The sequence below is a fragment of the Anolis sagrei genome, chromosome 2 (assembly GCF_037176765.1).
Source record: "Anolis sagrei isolate rAnoSag1 chromosome 2, rAnoSag1.mat, whole genome shotgun sequence".
In the NCBI taxonomy this organism is placed as follows: domain Eukaryota; kingdom Metazoa; phylum Chordata; class Lepidosauria; order Squamata; family Dactyloidae; genus Anolis; species Anolis sagrei.
In genome coordinates this window covers 88,338,369-88,357,382 of record NC_090022.1, presented here as the reverse complement: position 1 = coordinate 88,357,382, position 19,014 = coordinate 88,338,369, and the positions used below count along the sequence as shown (strand labels likewise).

The 19,014-nt window shown below is 38.3% G+C and overlaps 1 protein-coding gene across 1 annotated transcript in view; it reads right to left on the bottom strand.

The window, feature by feature from the left end:
- Positions 1–1,449: 1,449 nt before the first annotated feature.
- The window catches only part of LOC132768920 (collagen alpha-1(III) chain-like), a 106,521-nt gene continuing 88,956 nt past the window's right edge, over positions 1,450–19,014 (bottom strand). Inside the window, exons 39-48 of the mRNA XM_067464802.1 lie at positions 18,656–18,682; positions 16,216–16,242; positions 15,723–15,794; positions 15,551–15,604; positions 14,844–14,870; positions 13,093–13,146; positions 12,579–12,665; positions 11,734–11,796; positions 10,056–10,094; positions 1,450–8,387 (exon numbers count right to left, since the gene is read on the bottom strand). Of these exons, the coding sequence (XP_067320903.1) occupies positions 8,334–8,387; positions 10,056–10,094; positions 11,734–11,796; positions 12,579–12,665; positions 13,093–13,146; positions 14,844–14,870; positions 15,551–15,604; positions 15,723–15,794; positions 16,216–16,242; positions 18,656–18,682 (504 nt within the window). The 3' untranslated portion in view covers positions 1,450–8,333. The remainder of the gene's footprint in view (positions 8,388–10,055; positions 10,095–11,733; positions 11,797–12,578; positions 12,666–13,092; positions 13,147–14,843; positions 14,871–15,550; positions 15,605–15,722; positions 15,795–16,215; positions 16,243–18,655; positions 18,683–19,014) is intronic.

The following is a 19,014-nucleotide window of genomic DNA, read 5'->3' as shown; positions in this document are numbered from 1 at the left end:
GCAGCATGTATGACGACTTCAGGTCTCATGTTTTTAACAGTTCTAATTGTATTTATTTCATTATCTGTTTTATTGCTAAAGTAATTGTGTTTTATTGTGTTGCATATTTGTTTTGTTTATGTGGCATTGAATATTGCCATACTGTGAGCCGCTCTGAGTCCCCTTCGGGGTGAGATAGAGCAGGATAGAAATATAGTAAAAAAAACAAAAACTTTATGCCATGCAGGAATATACAACTAAAGCACTTATGAAAGATGCCCATTCAACGTGTTTAAAGGTCTACCACCCACTAAGATAATCTATTTCTCATGTTTAAGTGGAATGTCTTATCTTGTAATTTGTATCCATTGATTCAAGTTCCCCAAACAAATGAGCTCCATTTTCTACGTGACGTCCCTTCTGATATTTATGGATAGTCATCATGTCAGCTCAGGTGTTCCTCATAAGGCTTGGTTTCCAGATCTTTGATCATTGCAGCTTGTTAATACTATTTTTGGACTTCATTGAGGACACTGGAAAAACTCAGTGTGAGCTTGTTAAAGCTTTTTTCCCTACACTTAATAAGTTTATGTAATACAAGCTTTGCCCTCCCCACTTGTTCGAGACTGAATGTACATCTCCCTCTGGTGGTCACTCTGTTCCATAGGAATCTCTGTTACAGTGGACTCCTTTAGTTGCTTGTGCTTCCTCTGAATATTTTTGGTATTCTGCACTCCTCAGGATTACACCCAGTCTCCCAATTATGTGAGTAGTGTTTTTCTGGCTTGAAACATTCCTAATATAAATTAAGTGTGGGCAACTATGCCCCTTCGTGAGTTTGGATTGCACCCTTTACCTTTAGCTATGCTGTCCAGAACTGATGGAAGTTGCATTCCAATATCTTGTGAGCCAAAGTTGCTTATCCTTGGTGTATACTGTATAGAATACTTTAAGATATCCAGTGCCTGCGATCCGACATTCCCTCAACATGTCTTAAACATTTAAATGTGCAGCTATGCTGTGGTACTATTACTGGCCATCTGCAAGGACGTTACCCAAGGAATGCCTGGATGTTTGATGTTTTACCATCCTTGTGGGAGGCTTCTGTCATGTCCCTGCACGGGGAACTGGAGCTAACAGAGGGAGCTCAACCCACTCTCCCCGGGTTCGAACCACTGACCTGTCAGTCTTCAGTCCTGCCAGCACAAGGGTTTAACCCATTGCGCCACTGGGGGCTCCATTCAATACCATGTAAAATAGCAATATTGTACAACTAATGCCGATGACTGGGCACCATTGAGTAATGCAGAATATGCACTGTGCAACCACTGGTTTGAAGTCTGGGTAAGAGCTCAACTGGATGGAAAAAAACCTGTTAATCTTAACCTAAATGCCAGAATGGGACCACAGTTCTGGTTGTGTATGCTGAGGGCTAAACAAGAGAGAAATGACAAAAGCCATAGTAAAAACTATATGTACAAGAAGCAATTTATTTTTAATCTGTTCAAATATCAACTCTTGCTATGGATTAAAGCACAAGATAGTGGGAACACTGCGAAACAATGCAGTGCCTGTTGTAAAATTTACAAAACAGAATTGATCAGTACAAGTCCATTATTTTTTTATTCAATAATGCATAATACTGTATTAATGCCTTCATTTCTTTTTTTAAAAATAGTTGTTCCCCCTTATTACAACTAATATAACACTTGTTGTGGCATGTAACATGTTAGAAAATTTATAGGCAGTTGTAACTAGTAATAGGCCTGTTACATAAAATATTCCCCTTTAACTTCATTTTAAAGCAAAGCTATACAGTTTGCTGAAGCTCGGCAGAGTTTCGTTTTTAGAAAGTATAAAGCATATAAATACATTCCACAAAGTTCCTTACAGGAGACATAACTGTCAAAGCCCTTATTTCTTCTTGCCCGGTGAAGAGAATTCGTCACATAAAAAAATGCATCTAACATTAACATTAAACTCCAGCACAGCTAAGTGAGCCAGACTGGAATTTGTCAGCCTCTTCTTTCACCTGCAGTCATACATGTTCTACATATGTACTGAATAAGATTTGTATTGGATATAAAAGACATGATATAACACAATTTTCTTTACTCATAATTGCACTTGAGAGTAGAGCATATACAGTCTACTTTTGTTTTGAACTGGCCTATGGTTCCAAGTGAAATAAAGGGAACTTGAATGATTAATCATCAAGATCTCTTCCTGATCTTTATTGCTCAGCACCCTGCAGAATAGGGGTCAACAACAGGAGGCTGTGGGCCATCTGATGCCCCTTTGGGGACACCATCTGACCTCTAAGCTGCCAAGGTACAGATGAAAGAGGTATGGTAAGAGAGGCACCTGTTGCAATGTAAGTCAATGGCAAGTGACCTTTTGAGGCTGGCCCCCCACCTTTCATTTAACCTCAAGGTGGTGGCTAGGAAAACTGGTAGCTAACCAGAGCTGTAGAATTGCACCATAATTATTTGCAAGGCAATTAATCAGTACAGATTTACTGTATCATCTCTGAAGTAGGGCACATTTCTTAGATTAGCTGAGTTCCAATTCTCTGCAGTGAATAGTAGTAAGTTAGCATTATAACACTGGTAACTTTGGCACCTGTGGATCTGAACTATCAATAACTCTCTGAGATAAATATAATAAAATCAGTGTTTCCCTGGAAGGAAAAGGGAGAAAGGCATTATCTGAGCATTCGGTCTATTTAGAGCAAAACCTCAAAACAGATTAAAGGCAGGAGCAAGATGAATGTATAATTGTAACGCTATATATCCTAAGTGAAATCCACTTTAGACAACAATGTTTCCTAGTTTTTGGTTTTGAAAATGAAGGAGGCCTTTTCAGTTCTCTGTGACCTAGCACTTTGTGGCAATAAAGGCATGATAAATTTGTAACAACATATTTCCACTTCCCATTCTTTTCAGTGGGAGATGTATGCGTGAACATTATGCATTGGTCTACCTTTTAAGTAAACTGGATTAAATAGTGAGTAATTGGATCACGCCTAGAGAACATGTATTAGGATTATTATTTCATTCTTTTAGGACTACAAATTTATAGCCCATCATAAAAAGTACAATCTGTGTGCCTCTTTTGTGGGTTTGTCTTTTATGGTTGTGCAGTGGGTTAAACCATTGAGCTGCTGAACTTGCTGACCGAAAGGTCAGTGGTTTGAATCCTTGGGAGTGGGGTGAGCTCCCCCTGTTAGCGCCAGCTTCTGCTAACCTAGCATTTCAAAAACATGCAGATGTGAGATCAATAGGTACCACTCTAGCGGGAAGGTAATGGCACTCCATGCAGTCATGCCGGCCACATGACCTTGGAGGCATCTATGGACAACGACGACTCTTCAGCTTAGAAACGGAGATGGGCACCCTCCCCCCCCCCCCCAGAGTCGGACATGATTAGACTTAATGTCAAGGGAAAACCTTTACCTTTTATGAATCTGATTAAAATGTTCTCTCTAGTATTTTTAGCTCCTCCAGAGCAATTCTGTGGTAAACTTCCAACAAAAAGAGGTGTTCGGTTAGGTAAAAAAATGCATTTGTTAAATACATGCCTTCTCACTTTTGTGTGCCCCTAACCCCAGAGATATGGGGGCTGACATCTACACTAAAATCAGGACATCGGTTGAATACAAGGTATATTTTTTCATTGAAATGCTTGCTTTTCCAAATGAACATCTGCTGTGAGTGCAGTTTATTCAGTATGCACTTTAGAAGAAGTTGGTATTTATCAGTCATTTTACTGGATATTATATTGGAAGCAGAAACTGCCTTAAGCAGGGTTCTTCAAGAGATTGCTGGAGTTCTGTGAGAGTCTTGGATTTTGTGTTTTGTTTTTAAATACATCTGCCTTTGAGCTGTAAATGCAGTAATTTTTATGCAGGGGTTCTCTGAGAACTGAAAATCATTTCAAGGGTTCATCCAACATACAAAGATTGGTAAAGACTGTCGTAAAGAATTTTTGAAAAAGGATTAAATAAAACAATCAAAGGGTATTAGTGCAGACATTTTATGAGGATGTAATTGGACCAAATAATTACAGTTAGTAGAATCCTAAGGTATTGAATTAGGTAATTGAATTGAATTGAATTAGGTAAGGTATTGAATTGAATTAGGTAATGATGTTTGTTCATCTAAATTTAGTATCAGGATTATCAACAAGTTTCTTCATAAACATACTGAATTAACTGCTTTTGAAAATTCATCTTGATTGTTGCATACAGAAGTCTCTTGTTCAAACCATCGATTATGCTGGCATCTAGTGGTGATTTGGTGGCTTAACTGCTATAATGAGTAAGGGCCACTTCTACTGAAATGTCAATTGTTTCCTGGGCTTCAAATTAAATTACTTTTCCCTGACACCCTACAGCAGTGGTAGGATCAAAGTTTGGGAACCACTGCCCTACAACATGAAATATGGCCCTGACAAGTACTTTTGGAGATATCTCTGAATCATCTCCTGTGTTTGAAAGGAAACTGATAAAAGTGTATTTGAGGAATGGTACCTAATCACAATGTACATGTAGTCCCCAAGTTACAAACATCCGACTTACAAACAATTCATAGTTAAGAACAGGGGTGAGACAACAGGAAGCGAGAGAAATATTCACTGAAGCTTTATCACCAATCCTTGTTTCTACAACAAGCGAAATTTGTCAACATCCAATTCTCACAGGAACAGAAAGGGAAGTGAAATCTTTTGAACAGGAGTGCAGACAGCAAAACAAACACCAAAGGGTGTTAACTCTTATGCTATCCAAAACTAATATATGAGTTACACTTTAAAATGTACCTGTTTTGACTGATATACAAATACAACTTACGAACAAACCTACAAAACCTACTTTGTTCATAACTTCAGAACTGCCTGCATTTAAACTAATGGGACATAAATGATTATATATCATGAGATAGGATGGCAGGGCCTTCTGATGTTCTCCTGTCAATGGGGCTAAACTTGCAGACATTTGAGGTCATGTTTGTGGTGGCAGAACAGCCCCAGATCCTTTTAAGACAGGTAGGGGAAAATGGGAAAACTTTGTGGGAATTCTGAGAGGTTTGACCAAAAAAATATATATGTCGATACCTCACCTCTGGATTGGGCTAAAATTGTGGGAAATGTCCACTTAATCAAAACTCCTCTTTGAATTCTCAGTTTACCATGTTCTCCAATCATTCCTTCTGTCAGGAAATGAATGTGCATTGGTATGCAATATAAAAATCAAACAATATAGGCTGGAGTAAAGGATTTCACAAGAAGAAAGAAAAATCAATGTTGCTCTCAAAAGATCAATGTGACTTGCCACTGATTTCTGCTATCTGAAAGAGCGCATTATATGCAAAAGCAGAGTGATGCACAAAATGCTTTGACTTTCAAAGGGGATAGAAAAGCTGATCTTCTGCACTGATATTAAGATTTTTTTTTTTAAGTAAGAAGATTATTAGTTAGTCTAGGAGCCATGGTAGCACAATGGGTTAAACCCTTGTGCTGGCCGAACTGCAGACCTGAAGGTCGGGGGCTTGAATCCATGAGACGGGGTGAGCACCTTTCTGTCAGCCCCACCTTCCCATGCGGGAACACGAGTGAACCCTCCCACAGGATAGTAAAAACATCCGGGCGTCCCCCGGGCAACTTCCTTGCAAACAGTCAATTCTCTCACACTAGAAGCGACTTGCAGTTTCTCAAGTCGCTTCTGACACGATTAAAAAAAATAGCTAATCTTTCCTTTGGTGTAGCTTTTCTTCATTTACAAAACAGATTACCTTTAGGGAGCAAAATAATGTCAAACCTCAAAAGCCAAATCTACAGCTAACATACACAATCCACAATACTAACAAGTGAAGCAATGTTAACTTTACAATCTTACTTTTTAAATGTATAAAATGCATCTTCTACTTTGAAGACTTGTACACTATTTTAAAGCATTAGGTGGAGGTTGTCTACATGACTTTTACAAGCAGTAAAAAAGGAAATATTTAATATTACTGAAGATTCATGGGATAGCAGTCTTGAAGCATCTTCCAACTACACTGCCAGCGAACATCATGTCATCATTACAGAAGTAAAGTCTAGCCAGTAGTGCAAACCAGCACTTTGGGATATGCTTCAAACCACCTCTAGGAATGAGGGCTTAAACTCTGAATTAGAATGAAGCCAATTAGCACCAAAATAAATGGGGGAAGGGAAATTCAAGCTTTCAAGGTTTCGTTCAAACCACAAAGTATGATTTCCCTTGGTTCCTGTAAACATGTGAGTGCTCATGAGAGCTTGATCACTATTACTGCTTCCTGATGTTGATACAGTATTTTAATAATTCATGAGAAGGAAGGCCTGATTAAAAATTTCAGAGGTCAAAGGATTCAGGTACCCTCCACAAAGCCATAATTTCTGTGAGTCAACTATGCTCTAGCAGATCTGAAATGTCTCCCAACTATGGCTGCCAGCCTTTAACTCATGGAGAGTAGCATTACTTTTAACAGCTGTGGAACAGAAAAATACCTGTAAAAAAGTTTCTGTTATTCTAGTGATGAAATAAGCAGGACCAGGCTAAGTTTTTCTTTTCCAGCAGTCATTCAAGGTATTAGCCATTTTCAAAACCAGATATTGGCAACTCTTCTTCTAATCTCATTTTATTTACAGCATCCCCATCAGAGCAATAGCTTCCTTCCCAACTTTCCTTTACAGGCATCATCATTCTCAGATATCAAATTCTTTTAAGACAAAGCAAATTCTATTCACTCTCCATCCTCAACTTTTGCTGTATTCATATGGATCTCGTAGGATTATTGACACCCAAATGACCTTTTAAGATTGCAACTCTTCAGCAATTTTAAATAAAACATGTAATAATCAAATGTGGAGTCTGACGTTAGTTTTGACAGTGTAACATCATTAGATTGGCTCCATCTTAAGCCTCACACAGATATAAGAGATTTTTATATCCCTGGAAGGTTTCTGATCCAGGGAGCACAAAGGGAAATGATAATGTTTGCAGATTCCCATCTCCCCCTGTAGTTCCTCACGCCTTCATATGCACTGGAGTGTTGGGGGTCCTTCCAGAACAGCGGGGGGGGGGGGGTAGTGATGAGTCTGCAAAGAGAGGCGGGAACTGCTGAGCACCATGTTGTCTCCTCTGCTGCCGAAAGGAGTATTCTGAATTAAACTCAACTCAGGGCTGACCCAGTAAGTGGATCAAATTTATGTCTGCTAGAGGAAGAAAAAAAATGAGCAAGTATGTGAGCTTGTAAACAGCAAAGCCACTTTAGTTCATGGGGGATATACAGCATTACACAGTTGTGGGCAGTGCTATTTCAAATGAATCCATTTCTTGTTGCAAGCACAAGCTGACCATGGGCTATGTGTGAACCTGCTTGAACTCCTGGAATTAGGAAGTCCCAAACCAGTTATAGCAAAGATAAATATCAGGGATCATGTTTTACTCTGTCATTATTATTTGTGTTTGTTTTCACAATCCATTAGAGTTGGGTGCTAGAGCAGCTCCACTCTTTGTAGCAAGCAATAGTCCAGAACATCCAGGCGCATTTAAGAAGAGGCCTTTTGTTCACACATCTGCCAGTAACAGTGCCATCCGATAGAACTACCAGGGACTGATGCAGCTACTTCACAAAATGTGGAGCTTCTCCAGGATCTCTATACTTTGGAGAATCACAGCCAAAAGAACTGCTTCCATGAACAAATTACTCATCCTATTCTTGAACTTCTGACCACACGTAGTTTTGTTTGGGAAATATTTACACACCAATGACACTTCTAATCTAAGTAATGAAGTACTTATTTGTATATATGGAGTGGGGAAGCCAGATGGAAAATGAAGGTCTAGTTTTTCAGTTTTGATATAGCAAGTCCGGATGTCTGTGGAAACAAGTATGGGACTTCATATGGGAATCTTTCTCAATCTTACACCAAGTAGTTGCCATTCATGTCCTGGTGTTAGGAAAGATACATCACACAGATTTTCCGTTGCGTTCCAAATCTGAAAACGGAGATGAATTTCCTTACTGTTTATTTTTTTTTTTCCAAAGGAAAAGAAAAACTGTTTGGCAAGTAAATTGCTCTGAGTTTCCTCAATGCTGCAATACTAAGTCTTGCAAGGGAATTTCTCAGGCTTAAGCAAGCAGAGGTTCTTCCAGAGGTTTCTTCACAAGGAGAAGCAGCCACTGATGACAGAGTAGGTTGCAGTGACCCTGTCTGTTAAAGATTTCTTCAAAGTGGAGGCAAGTAGCAGCACATATGGTAACACTTGTATACACTTTTCCAGATGGGAAGTTCCTCCTACATTCATCCATAAAGCACAGCATGTCTTGCTTCTAGGGCTGTATCTTCTTTTTCTTTTTTGTTTTCTCCTCTGTTTGCATCTGGGACTATGTGCAACAGAATTTCAAGGATGAAAGCCAACATTTAGAAGAAAGACGTTCCTTCTCCATGCAACACAAAGGCACACTAGGTAAAGTTTCTCAGTGCTGTTAGTCCACTCCAGACAGTAGCATTAGCAGCGAATAATAGTCATTCCCAGCTACCTCAGCGTCCAGTTATAAACTTGTGGCATTACTTATGCTTGTCCTAGGGGCCCTGGGAACGTTTAGGTCTTTAATATTCATTCATGACATCATTCAGTATAAAATGCTCAATATATTACTGTTGAAGACTTATTGTTTGTGCGACTTCCCCTTCTTTTTGTATAAAAATTAGAAAAGACCAAAATATTTTACACTATTATTTACACAATCCATGCTTGCAGGATCACTAGAGGAAAAAGATAAAAACAGAGACATGTTTTAAAACACAGGCTTAGCATGCATCTCACTCTCATCCATTTAGGAACATATGTGCTTTGTTAACATGCAAGTTTTTGAACTATATTTACAAAATGTTTGTGTTGGGTAAAAAAATAAAGTGAAACTTTGGACAATAAAAGAAAGCTTCTGGTTCTGATATCCCATTAAAGATATATTTTAACATTATCTGGTGATAGTTTTTGCTTGCGTACAATAATATGATTGTACTGTACAACTGTTCTTCCTCAAATACAGTGTATTATAGGAGGTGCAGCATTTGTGACATATTTATTAAAATGTGTTGTTTCATTTCTTGATGTAGTTCCCAAGTTATGGTGACCCATCTGAGGTTGCCATAAGTTGAAAAAGTTTATTATTGCCTGCCTCTGAGAAAGTATGCCTTACCCAAGGTCACCTAGGGAGTTTCATGGCCAAGAGGAGATTTTGAACTGTGGTCTCTCAAACTCCTATCCTAACACTCAAACCACTACATTATGCTGGCTCTCTAACAAATTATATGCCAGTTTTTATTCAAAGAGATACCTTGCACATACAACATAAAAAGACTAAAAATATACCAAACCCAGTGAAAAACAGACTAGAAAACAGACTAGAAAAAGTTTATCAAGGAGATTTAGGCTCAAAACCTGCTTAGTGTGAAAATACAGAAAAAGGATGACTTTGATGGGAGAACCCCCCTGCTTAATCTCTGCATAGTCCTCTGTTAGAGATCTGGGGTGCTATAATCACCTGCTGTTTTCCTCTAAATTATCCCAGTTGGAAACAAACTAAAATATATTGTAAAAAGCTCTTGAAAGCAAGGTGCAAAGTCAGCTTTAAAACTGAGGTAATATATATATTTCTGTGGCATGATTAGAGCTAAGAACGAGGGGACTTACAGATAAACTGCTACCTCTAATTATATTTTAGAGCATAAAAACTACATTACAATTTTAAACTATGGAATGCAATGCCCTCAAAGAGAAATAAAAAGGGAACGTTCAAATTTGTCATGAAACATTGGCCATTATCATTTAATTGAACTATATTTGAAGGTGTCAGTTGCTCTGGTTCAGTTAGATTGCTCTTGTGATTAGATTGCTATGGAGACATTTACGCAGATACATTTAGATTTGCCTCTATTATTTTTAAGCAAAACCTATGTAACACTTATTGGTGTTTCCATGCTTTTGATCTCACTAAACAACAAACAATAATCAGATCAAAGAGAAAATCCAGGCTATTCTGCAATACCTTGTGCCAGCATCCTGGTACTGGTAATCCATCTGGTCCCTGTAAAAAGTAATGAAACAACTTGCATTGCTACAATACACAAGGATAAACAAGTTCTCTATTTCTCTTTATTTTTTTTATTAATCATAATATCTGAAAAATAATGCCAGCAAATATGAAGGCCCATGCAAAAATGGAATACTGTGTCCGAATAAAAATATTTATGTAGGATGCAAATGTTGACAAATACACAGATGATTTGCTAATGACTGCTTTTTGCCCTCTTGCTCAACTGAAAATGCCTCGGTTTTATATAGTAATATGAACTTCATGGAGATATATTGCTTGATATAGGATATTGGACATGTTTCAAAACTCCGTGACTGCCAAGAAAAATGGAGTTTGGATTCATTGTGATTTGAATTGTTATGTGCTGCCAAGCTGACTTCAGTTTATGGTGCCCCTTTGAATGAGAGGCTCACAGAAAACCTTATTAATAGTTCTGCTCAGGTCTTGCACACTTAGGGTTGTGGTTTCCTTTGCAGAGACAATCCACTTGAAATGTTGTCTTCATCCTGCCTTCAACTTTACTGAACACTGTCTTTTTTCTATGTCTTATCCAAAAAATGATAGACTTTGTTTTATCAATTTGGCTTCAAACGAGAGTTCAGGCTGATTTGCTCTTGATACAAATCTGTCTGGAATTTGACTCCTGATTTAAAAGTTTGGCTGACATTTTCCCTAATTATTCAGCCATTGATTGACTAAGCAGAGCAGGAGCCAGAAAGACTGGCACACCTCAAACTATGAAGCCTGACCAAAGCGTCAGAAGAGATTAGACACTGATGTCTAATGTCAAAGTTGGGTAGGCATAGCACAGCTCAACATCAACAAATTTTCTTGGTGTTTTGATATTTAGACATGTTCCTGGGTTTATCTGGGGAACTGATTCAGAAAATTGCATTTGATAGAATACATCAACTCTATTTTCTTAGGTATGGTTATGGCTTTCTCTGGGTGAGTAGATGAAGACTGACAGATGTCACATGTTCTGTATCTCAAAAACTAGAGCTGATAGTGGAAAACTGGTGCAATTTTTGAATCAGCAGGACAAATATATCCAAAATAGGTCTAACATTTGAGGCACCAAAATGTGCACTGGCCAATGTAATAAACACGTCCCGCTTGGAGTCAACAAGTAGGTCTCAGAAGGTGGAGCTAAGAAACCAGAAATATCTGGAGAAAAGGGGCTTGGATATTCCTACAGGTCATTGTTCTAGTGGTATTTCTCTCAGTTTTCAATGAATGATCACGAAAAATTGATACTCTCCGTGGCTGTTTTTGTACATAGGTGCTCATAAATACACATTTACTTATCTTGTTGTCTTAGATAAATAATAATTTATTACAGAGAGTCCACTTACATATTCTGCATAAATTGTATAATAGGAGTGCCTATTATACTCTTTTCTCCCCCCCCCCCACTTTGAACTGCTGCCTGAGGCAGCTGTATAACTCAGGTAGGACTGTCCGAGCACTAAAAGGATTACATACAGCTATATGTGCTTTGTTTCATAGTGTTTATTAATCCACTTTGAAAGAAATTTGCAGTTTCCAGAATGGGAGAAAGGAAGGATGTAGAAAAAGTATAAGCAGAAGAAGGCATGCAGAAGAAGAGAGAAAGAGGAGGATACTATACCAAAGGGCAAAGCATATCCACACCATCCAGTTCTGGTAAAGCTGGCTCCCCTTTAAAAATGAACTGTTAATTGAAAAAGGAGAAATATACAGAAAAATTATAGTAAAGGAAAGGGAAAGAAAGAACAGAAAGAAAGTGAAGATACATTTTAGAGACCTAAAGAAACTGCACAGAACTGAGGATATTTACTCCACTATAGAAACCCAGACCTCTGAGGGGGAGGGTAGAAGAATTCATACGGACTCATTTCTTCCTTCAGCTGTTACTGAAAGTAAAACCAAAATTTATTATGTGCCTTGGGATAGAGGCTTAAAATGGTATTTGAGGAGTGAGGTTTTCATTGTGACTGGTGTGATATTCTTAGAAATCTGTTTAGTATTAAAGAACATAAAGCAGATCTTCATTAACTTGTGACCCATCACATTAGTACCGGTGCCAAATATTGCCATTGCCAAACCTTTTGATAACCCTGCTAACTATTCTTGCAGGCATAAGGCGAGATCCAATACCAGAGGAAATTGAATCCATCTCTAATATACCTCCATCTGTAGTAATAGGATTTTTTTTCTGGCTTGATAAATAGCAGGGTTATCATTTATTTGAGGTCTTCACTGTGGCTGTGTTATTTCATTACTTTGGAAGAGATTTCTCAGCAGGCCACACTATACTTGGTGGGTTACTTGATTGTTTCATGTTTGTAGACTGCTATATTAAAGATACAATTTGATTTTGTCTCTCTAAATTTGCAACAGCCTGCTTTCAAAATTATTTTTGCATTTCTGCAGCCATGATGAAAAGCAGCTGAAATAAAGGAGGCAAATATTCCTGGTCATATAAAACCATACCACTGGACAAGGTTGATCCAATCCAGGGGGTCCCGGTTCTCCCTTTTGACCCTTTGCTCCTTTTCTCCCAGGCAGTCCTCTTTCTCCCTGGAGATACAAGAAAAAAATTAAAATCTTATTTTCTGAAAGAAGATAAATATCAATTGAAGCTTCAACCACTGCCTAGTTAGACTTTGTTTGTGTTTAACCATTTCTTTTCGCTGTACAGTAAAGCTCAGATACTGTCATATGGAGAAACACTAAGCTAAAATAAGCAAAGCTGTGATTGAATCTTGGTAACAAACATGTTTCCTATTTGCATAAAAGGTTTAATAATGATGTTGGTTTTATGTGTATAGAATGAAGGTGGCTTATGTCTGTGACATCTAACCAATACTTTCTAAGGATGCTTAAATGATAAGTGACAAATCTGAAGTTTTTAAATGCACTTATGGATAGATTCTCCTGGAACCTTGTTGCCGCCTGCAGACCATCACATATGCATCTACTTCCGTGAGTAGGAAATGGTACTAACCTTCTCTCCTCTTTCACTTTTTTCTCCTTTTTCTCCTCTTAGGCCTGGAAAACCCTACAAAAACATCAAAACATCTATAATACTAAAAAAAATAGCAACCAAGCAATGGGAGAAATGAGCAACTGCAATTTTTTTTAAAGCCTGCATTATTGCAAAAAATGTTGAAACTGTCTCAGAGTTTAGCTTTTTTGGAAAAAACAAAAACTAAAATGTAACATAAAATAAATGATCTATCAAAATTACAATATTAACAACAATTAGCTACCTCTGTAATAACATACATAGTAACTTAACTAAATTCCGACAACTCATTTAGCTGTTGGAGCTCTTCTGGCAAATCATTTCACAGTCTTGGGATGGCCGATGAAAAGGTCCTCTGGGTGAGGGCTACCATTTGAATTCTGGCAGGATGGTGTAGCTGCCTCCCAGAGGACCTCAGTGTTCAGTGCAGATTGTATGGGAGAAGGCAATCCTGTAGGTAACCTGGACCCAAACCATGATCAAAACCAACATCTTATACTTTGCCCAGAAACTAATAGGCAGCCAGTGGAGTGACTTTAGTAAAAGGGTGTAATGTGCTCACTCCTAGACATTGTTATAACTAATCTGGCTGCTGTATTTTGAACCAGCTTGAGTTTCTGAACTTGGTACAATGGTAACCCATGTAAAGCATTGCAGAAGACCAACCTTGACATTACCAGTGTATGCACTACTATCTTTAGGTCCTCCAAATCTATAAAGAGGTGCAGCTTGCGGATCAGCCAAAGCTGATATTAAGTACTCCTGACTGTCATATCTACCTGGGATGACATTTGGAGGGATGGATCCAGAAACACTCCCAAGCTGCAAACACAGTCTTTCAGGGGAAGTATAACCCAATCCAGGATTGGTTGGCACACCTCCACCCCCAGATTGGGACTCTTTTTGATAACTGATATGCCTTTATTTCATATATTTGTCTTATTTATGTATGATTGCCATTTTAATATTCTGCTTCAATCATATTATCAGTGCAGTTAACAAAAAGTAATAGCATTGTAAATACACAAAAAATAAAATAAGCTAAAACCACAATATGAAAAACAACATAAACATAGGCAGAATTAAAACTGGATTGCATGAGCTTGGGTCTTTATTCAACAGCAATCCACAATAAGGTGGGTAGCAGACCAGGTTTCTCCGAGGAGATTCTTCTATTGGGGCAACACCATCAAGAAGACTTCCCCTCTCTAGTGGCCACTTTACCTCAGTAGGTTTATTTATTTATCGCATCAGGAGTGAACCACAGGTACAGTTGTAACCTCAGTAGTGGGGACATGAGAGAAGCCTCCCTGCAGGATTGCAGCACATCTGGGTGTGTCCTGGGCAACGCCTTTGTACATGGCTGATTCTCTCACACCAGAAGCAACTTGCAACATGCTACCAGACAAACCTCAGAAGGTTAACTGATAGAATAAAAGTATAGTGAATTACACTATCTGTCTACTGGTGCAATTCTATACTACTCCTGCAAATTACTCCCTCAGAGTTGTAAAGAAAGGTCTCTCTAGTTCTGCTATCTGGGACCTATAAAGTGGAGATGCTAAGAGTTGAATGCAGGACCAAAGTGTATGTCTGGCCATCCAGCTATGCCCCTTTCCCCACTAGCTTTGCATAACAATTATTCGTACTTCAACTTGTGCTGGGTTACTTTCTGTATCAGGTGATGACATAGTGCTGACAAAAATGTAGTTTGCACATCCATTACTTACATCTAATCCTGGTTCCCCTGGTTTTCCCTGGATGTATTTAAGAGGAAGAAACAGAAAAGTGAAATGGTGAGAGAGGGAAATAATGTTTTATGAGTATCATTCATATAAGCTTAATTTTGGTTAAACATAAAGGCTGTAATCCAAGCATACTGAAGTGTATTTGAGGTCAAAGGGAAAGGCAATCACATAACTAGTTTTCTCCTAATGAAACTAATGTGGGTCGTAAAGTGGTAGTCTGAGTTTTGATTACTGTTTATTGAACTTGGAGAACAAAGATTGTCTATCAACAAACACAAACTTGTGACTTTGTCAATAGACAGACAATGCTATAAGCAGTATAGGAAGACCTTTTTGCATTTTCTATAGATTAATTATTTATAATAAATAAAAACTATAATTTATGCATACACATACAGAGATCTGTGAGCAGAAAGAATGAATGCTGGAGCAGCATGGTGCAGCACTGATAGGAAGAAGCCATGTAACACACCTAAGCCTCCTTGAGTCCCATTTTGGGAGAAAGGTGGGGTATAAATTCAACACATACATACAAATGGTGTCTTTGAAAAAGTATTCTCAAAATGGGGCTCCAAACTACTTTAATTTTATATTAATTTTCACGAAGGGACCTGGTCTCCAGTTGCAAGAAGTTCTTAATAGTTTCAAAGATTCACAATGTTAAAACCATTCTTTCATCCAGAGCTTACCTTCTCTCCTTTAGTGCCTGGTAAGCCAATAAGCCCTGGGGCACCAATCGGACCCTAGAGAGAAAAGCAAATAATGGGCAAGGCTTGGACGGGCTGCTGTTAAAGCATCTTTTTTTTTGGTGAACCACAAAGCAACTAGAGGCTGTAAATTCTGTCAGAGTTTCCTACTTACTTGTGGCCCGGGAGCACCTTTTTCGCCGTTATGACCACTTTCACCTTTTGCCCCCTTTGCACCATCTGAACCCTGCAAGAAAAAAATACATGTATTTATGAAAATTAAATTAATTTAATTCTTTGTTTTATACCTCAGTTAAAATTGGACAAAGTCAGATGTTTCCAAAACCTGGCTCAAAGCATCTTGGTGTTCCAAAGTAACATGATATAATCTACCATTTAACAAGCACCACAACCCTTTAAAAGTAGATAAATAAATAATTAATACAATACATAAAATGATTTATTTCTTTAGTACATAGTGCACTAAACCACCAAAGCAAAAATAGCTTCAAAATAAAATATTAAATTCACAATTCCGTTGATTAAAATCTATCCTTACCAACTAATCTACAGGAGGCAGTGTCAGGCACTTGTTCCCGAGAAGCCAATCTTTTTGTTCAGTACCACTGCAATTCACTAGTACTTTTAAATCCATTTAAGTGACTCACCTTTTGTCCTTGAATTCCTTGAGGACCCTGCAAAAGAGCAAGGTCAAAATGTTAGTTTTTATAGCTAATTTTACCTCAATGTCTTTAGTTATAATTTTCTGCTCATGGAAATTTCTGAGGGCAACAAAGCTTTAAAGAGCATGTTACATGTCATAATATCATCTGCAATGTGTTATTGGGTAGAGGAGTAACAAGGGCATAATGAATTCCTTTTACAAAATGGTCTAATGGCATTTTTCCTTTTTTTCTTTTCTTTTGGAGAAAGGATTTCTTTCTCCCATTTCAAGACATTTTTTAAAAAAATGGTAATAAGTAATATAATAAGGAATCATGAAAACGAAGTATGTGGCATAGTAACAATTCTTCTTAGACTCTGAATGGAATTGTTTGGAAATGGGTGAAAGTAGGAGAGTGGGAGAGAAAGAGTTTCATTACACCTTCCCAGCTTGTCCTTGAAGGCTTCCTTGTCTTGCCCATCTGAACTAGAACGTAAGTAAAGTATTTATTTGCAACACTATAAGAAATGCCATAATAGGCTCCAGGACAATGGGGAAAAAAGACCAAAAATAATCATTGTCTCCCTCTCTATTTGCCCTGGGAAGAGTCAAGAGCTTTCCATGAGCAAAAGAACGCAGCTGGAGTAATCCTTAATGCTTATGCTGTTACATCTATGTTGCAATCATTTTGTTTCAATGAACAAGAAATCAAACGCAAACAGCTAGTGCTGGGCAAAGCCGTTCTCACACATGCAAGTTGTACTGTATTTACTATTTAGTATTCTTTCATCCAGATCACCCTGAACACAAGAAGGTACAGAGCTAAAAATAAACCCACAAAAGAATGTGTTGTCAAAGGCTTTCATGCTGGAATCACTGGGTTGCTGTGAGTTTTCCATGCTGTATGGCCATGTTCCAGAAGCATTCTCTCCCAACATTTCTCCCACATCTATGGCCGGCATCCTCAGAGGTTGTGAGGTCTTTTGGAAACTAGGCAAGTGGGGTTTATATATCTGTGGAATGTTCAGGGTGGGAGAAAGAACTCTTTAAAGATTTGTCTGTTTGAGGCAAGTGTGAATGTTGCAGTTGCCCACCTTGATTAGCATTTAATGGCTTTGCAGCTTGAAAGCCTGGCTGGTTGCTGCCTGGGAGGAGCTTTTGTTGGGAGGTGTTAGCTGGCCCTGATTGATTCTTGTCCAGAATTCCCCCATTTTGAGTGCGTTGCTCTTTATTTACTGTCCTGATTTTAGCGTTTTTAAATACTGGTACCCCAAGGCAGCAACCAGCAAGGCCATTAAATGCTAATCAAGGTGGACAATTGAAACATCCACACTTGTCTCAAGCAGGCAAGAGTTCTTTTTCCCACCCTGGACATTCCACAGATATATAAACCTAATTTCTTTAGTTTCAAACAGACCTCACAACCTCTGAGGATGCCTGCCTTGGATATGGGTGAAATGTCAGGAGAGAATGCTTCTGGAATATGGCCATACAGCCTGGAAAATTCACAGCAACCCACAAAATAATGTTGTGTTTGGTTTTTAAGGGTTCATGATCCATCTTGTAAGTGGAGCGTTGACACATTCACAGCCCTTTGGCTTGTGGAAACACAGTATTTGTTGAAATCTGCCTTACAGTCAGCTCTGATTTATGGCAACTCTCTCTAGGATGTCTTAACTAGATTTCTTAAGAAGTGGCTTGCCATTGCCTCCCACAGTGATGCCATGGTTAAGGAGAGTTTGAACCTTGGTCTCTCAGAAAGTTTAGTCCAACATTCCAAACATTAGCACCAAATGAAAATGGGGTGAACAATCATTGTGGTTTCTTCTGTCATATCTATTTTACCTTATAGCAATATGAATACAGAATTTGTAAATAAGGATTTCATGGCAGAAAATGAGAAGGGAGCATGACTGACATGGTGAAGGGACAGAATCATAGAAAACCTGTTACAGAGCAATGAGAAAATATCTCCATGTGTTCTTAATATTATTCCTCTTTGATATTACGTGTTCAACTTTTAGCTTGCCTAATCATCATTTGAAGCAACACATAAATATGACACCTCCTCAAAAAAAAAAGAAGAAAAGAAAAGGGAATTCTAAAGTTGTGGTTACAAAATTTTAAAAGTATCACATAGCTAATCAACAAACTACCGGAGATATGAGAAGATATCCCTCTGTTCAGTATAAAATGTTAAACTTAAAAAAATCAGGAAAAGGTTTGCATTTCACTCCCTGCATCTATGAAAATATGAATGGGATCAAGGGGGCTTCCTTTGGAAACACTACAAATAAATTCAAGAAATGATTGATGGTACTCACTAAAAACAAAAACAGCACAATTTCAAGCAAAAGCATGTATTATTACGCTTTGCTATCATCATGCATGTTTAGTAGGCTAGTTTTGAAATATTGCACGACCTTTGCACACTAGCAACTCACCTTAGGTCCCTGTGTTCCTTTGGGACCCTAAAGATAGCAAGGGTTGATCTGTGAAAGGAGGCTTCAATATCCTAATACATAACCCCAAGTATTTGCAAACATCATGGCCAATCTTTCACGTTTTCCCTCAAACTATATCCAGCATAAAAAAATAGTAGAGGATATTTCTACCTTGCATTCTCCTACCAAAGTAGTGGGGAATCTCTGTTTCTCCAAATGTTTTGCATTTCAATTCAGCCCAAAGAGAAGGGAGTTTTGGTGGTGGGTGGGTGGGTGGGAGGGGGAGGATACAGTTTGAAATATCTGGAGAGTCCAGGTCTCACGGTCTGTGTCCTAGAATATATCTTCCCAAAAGTGCG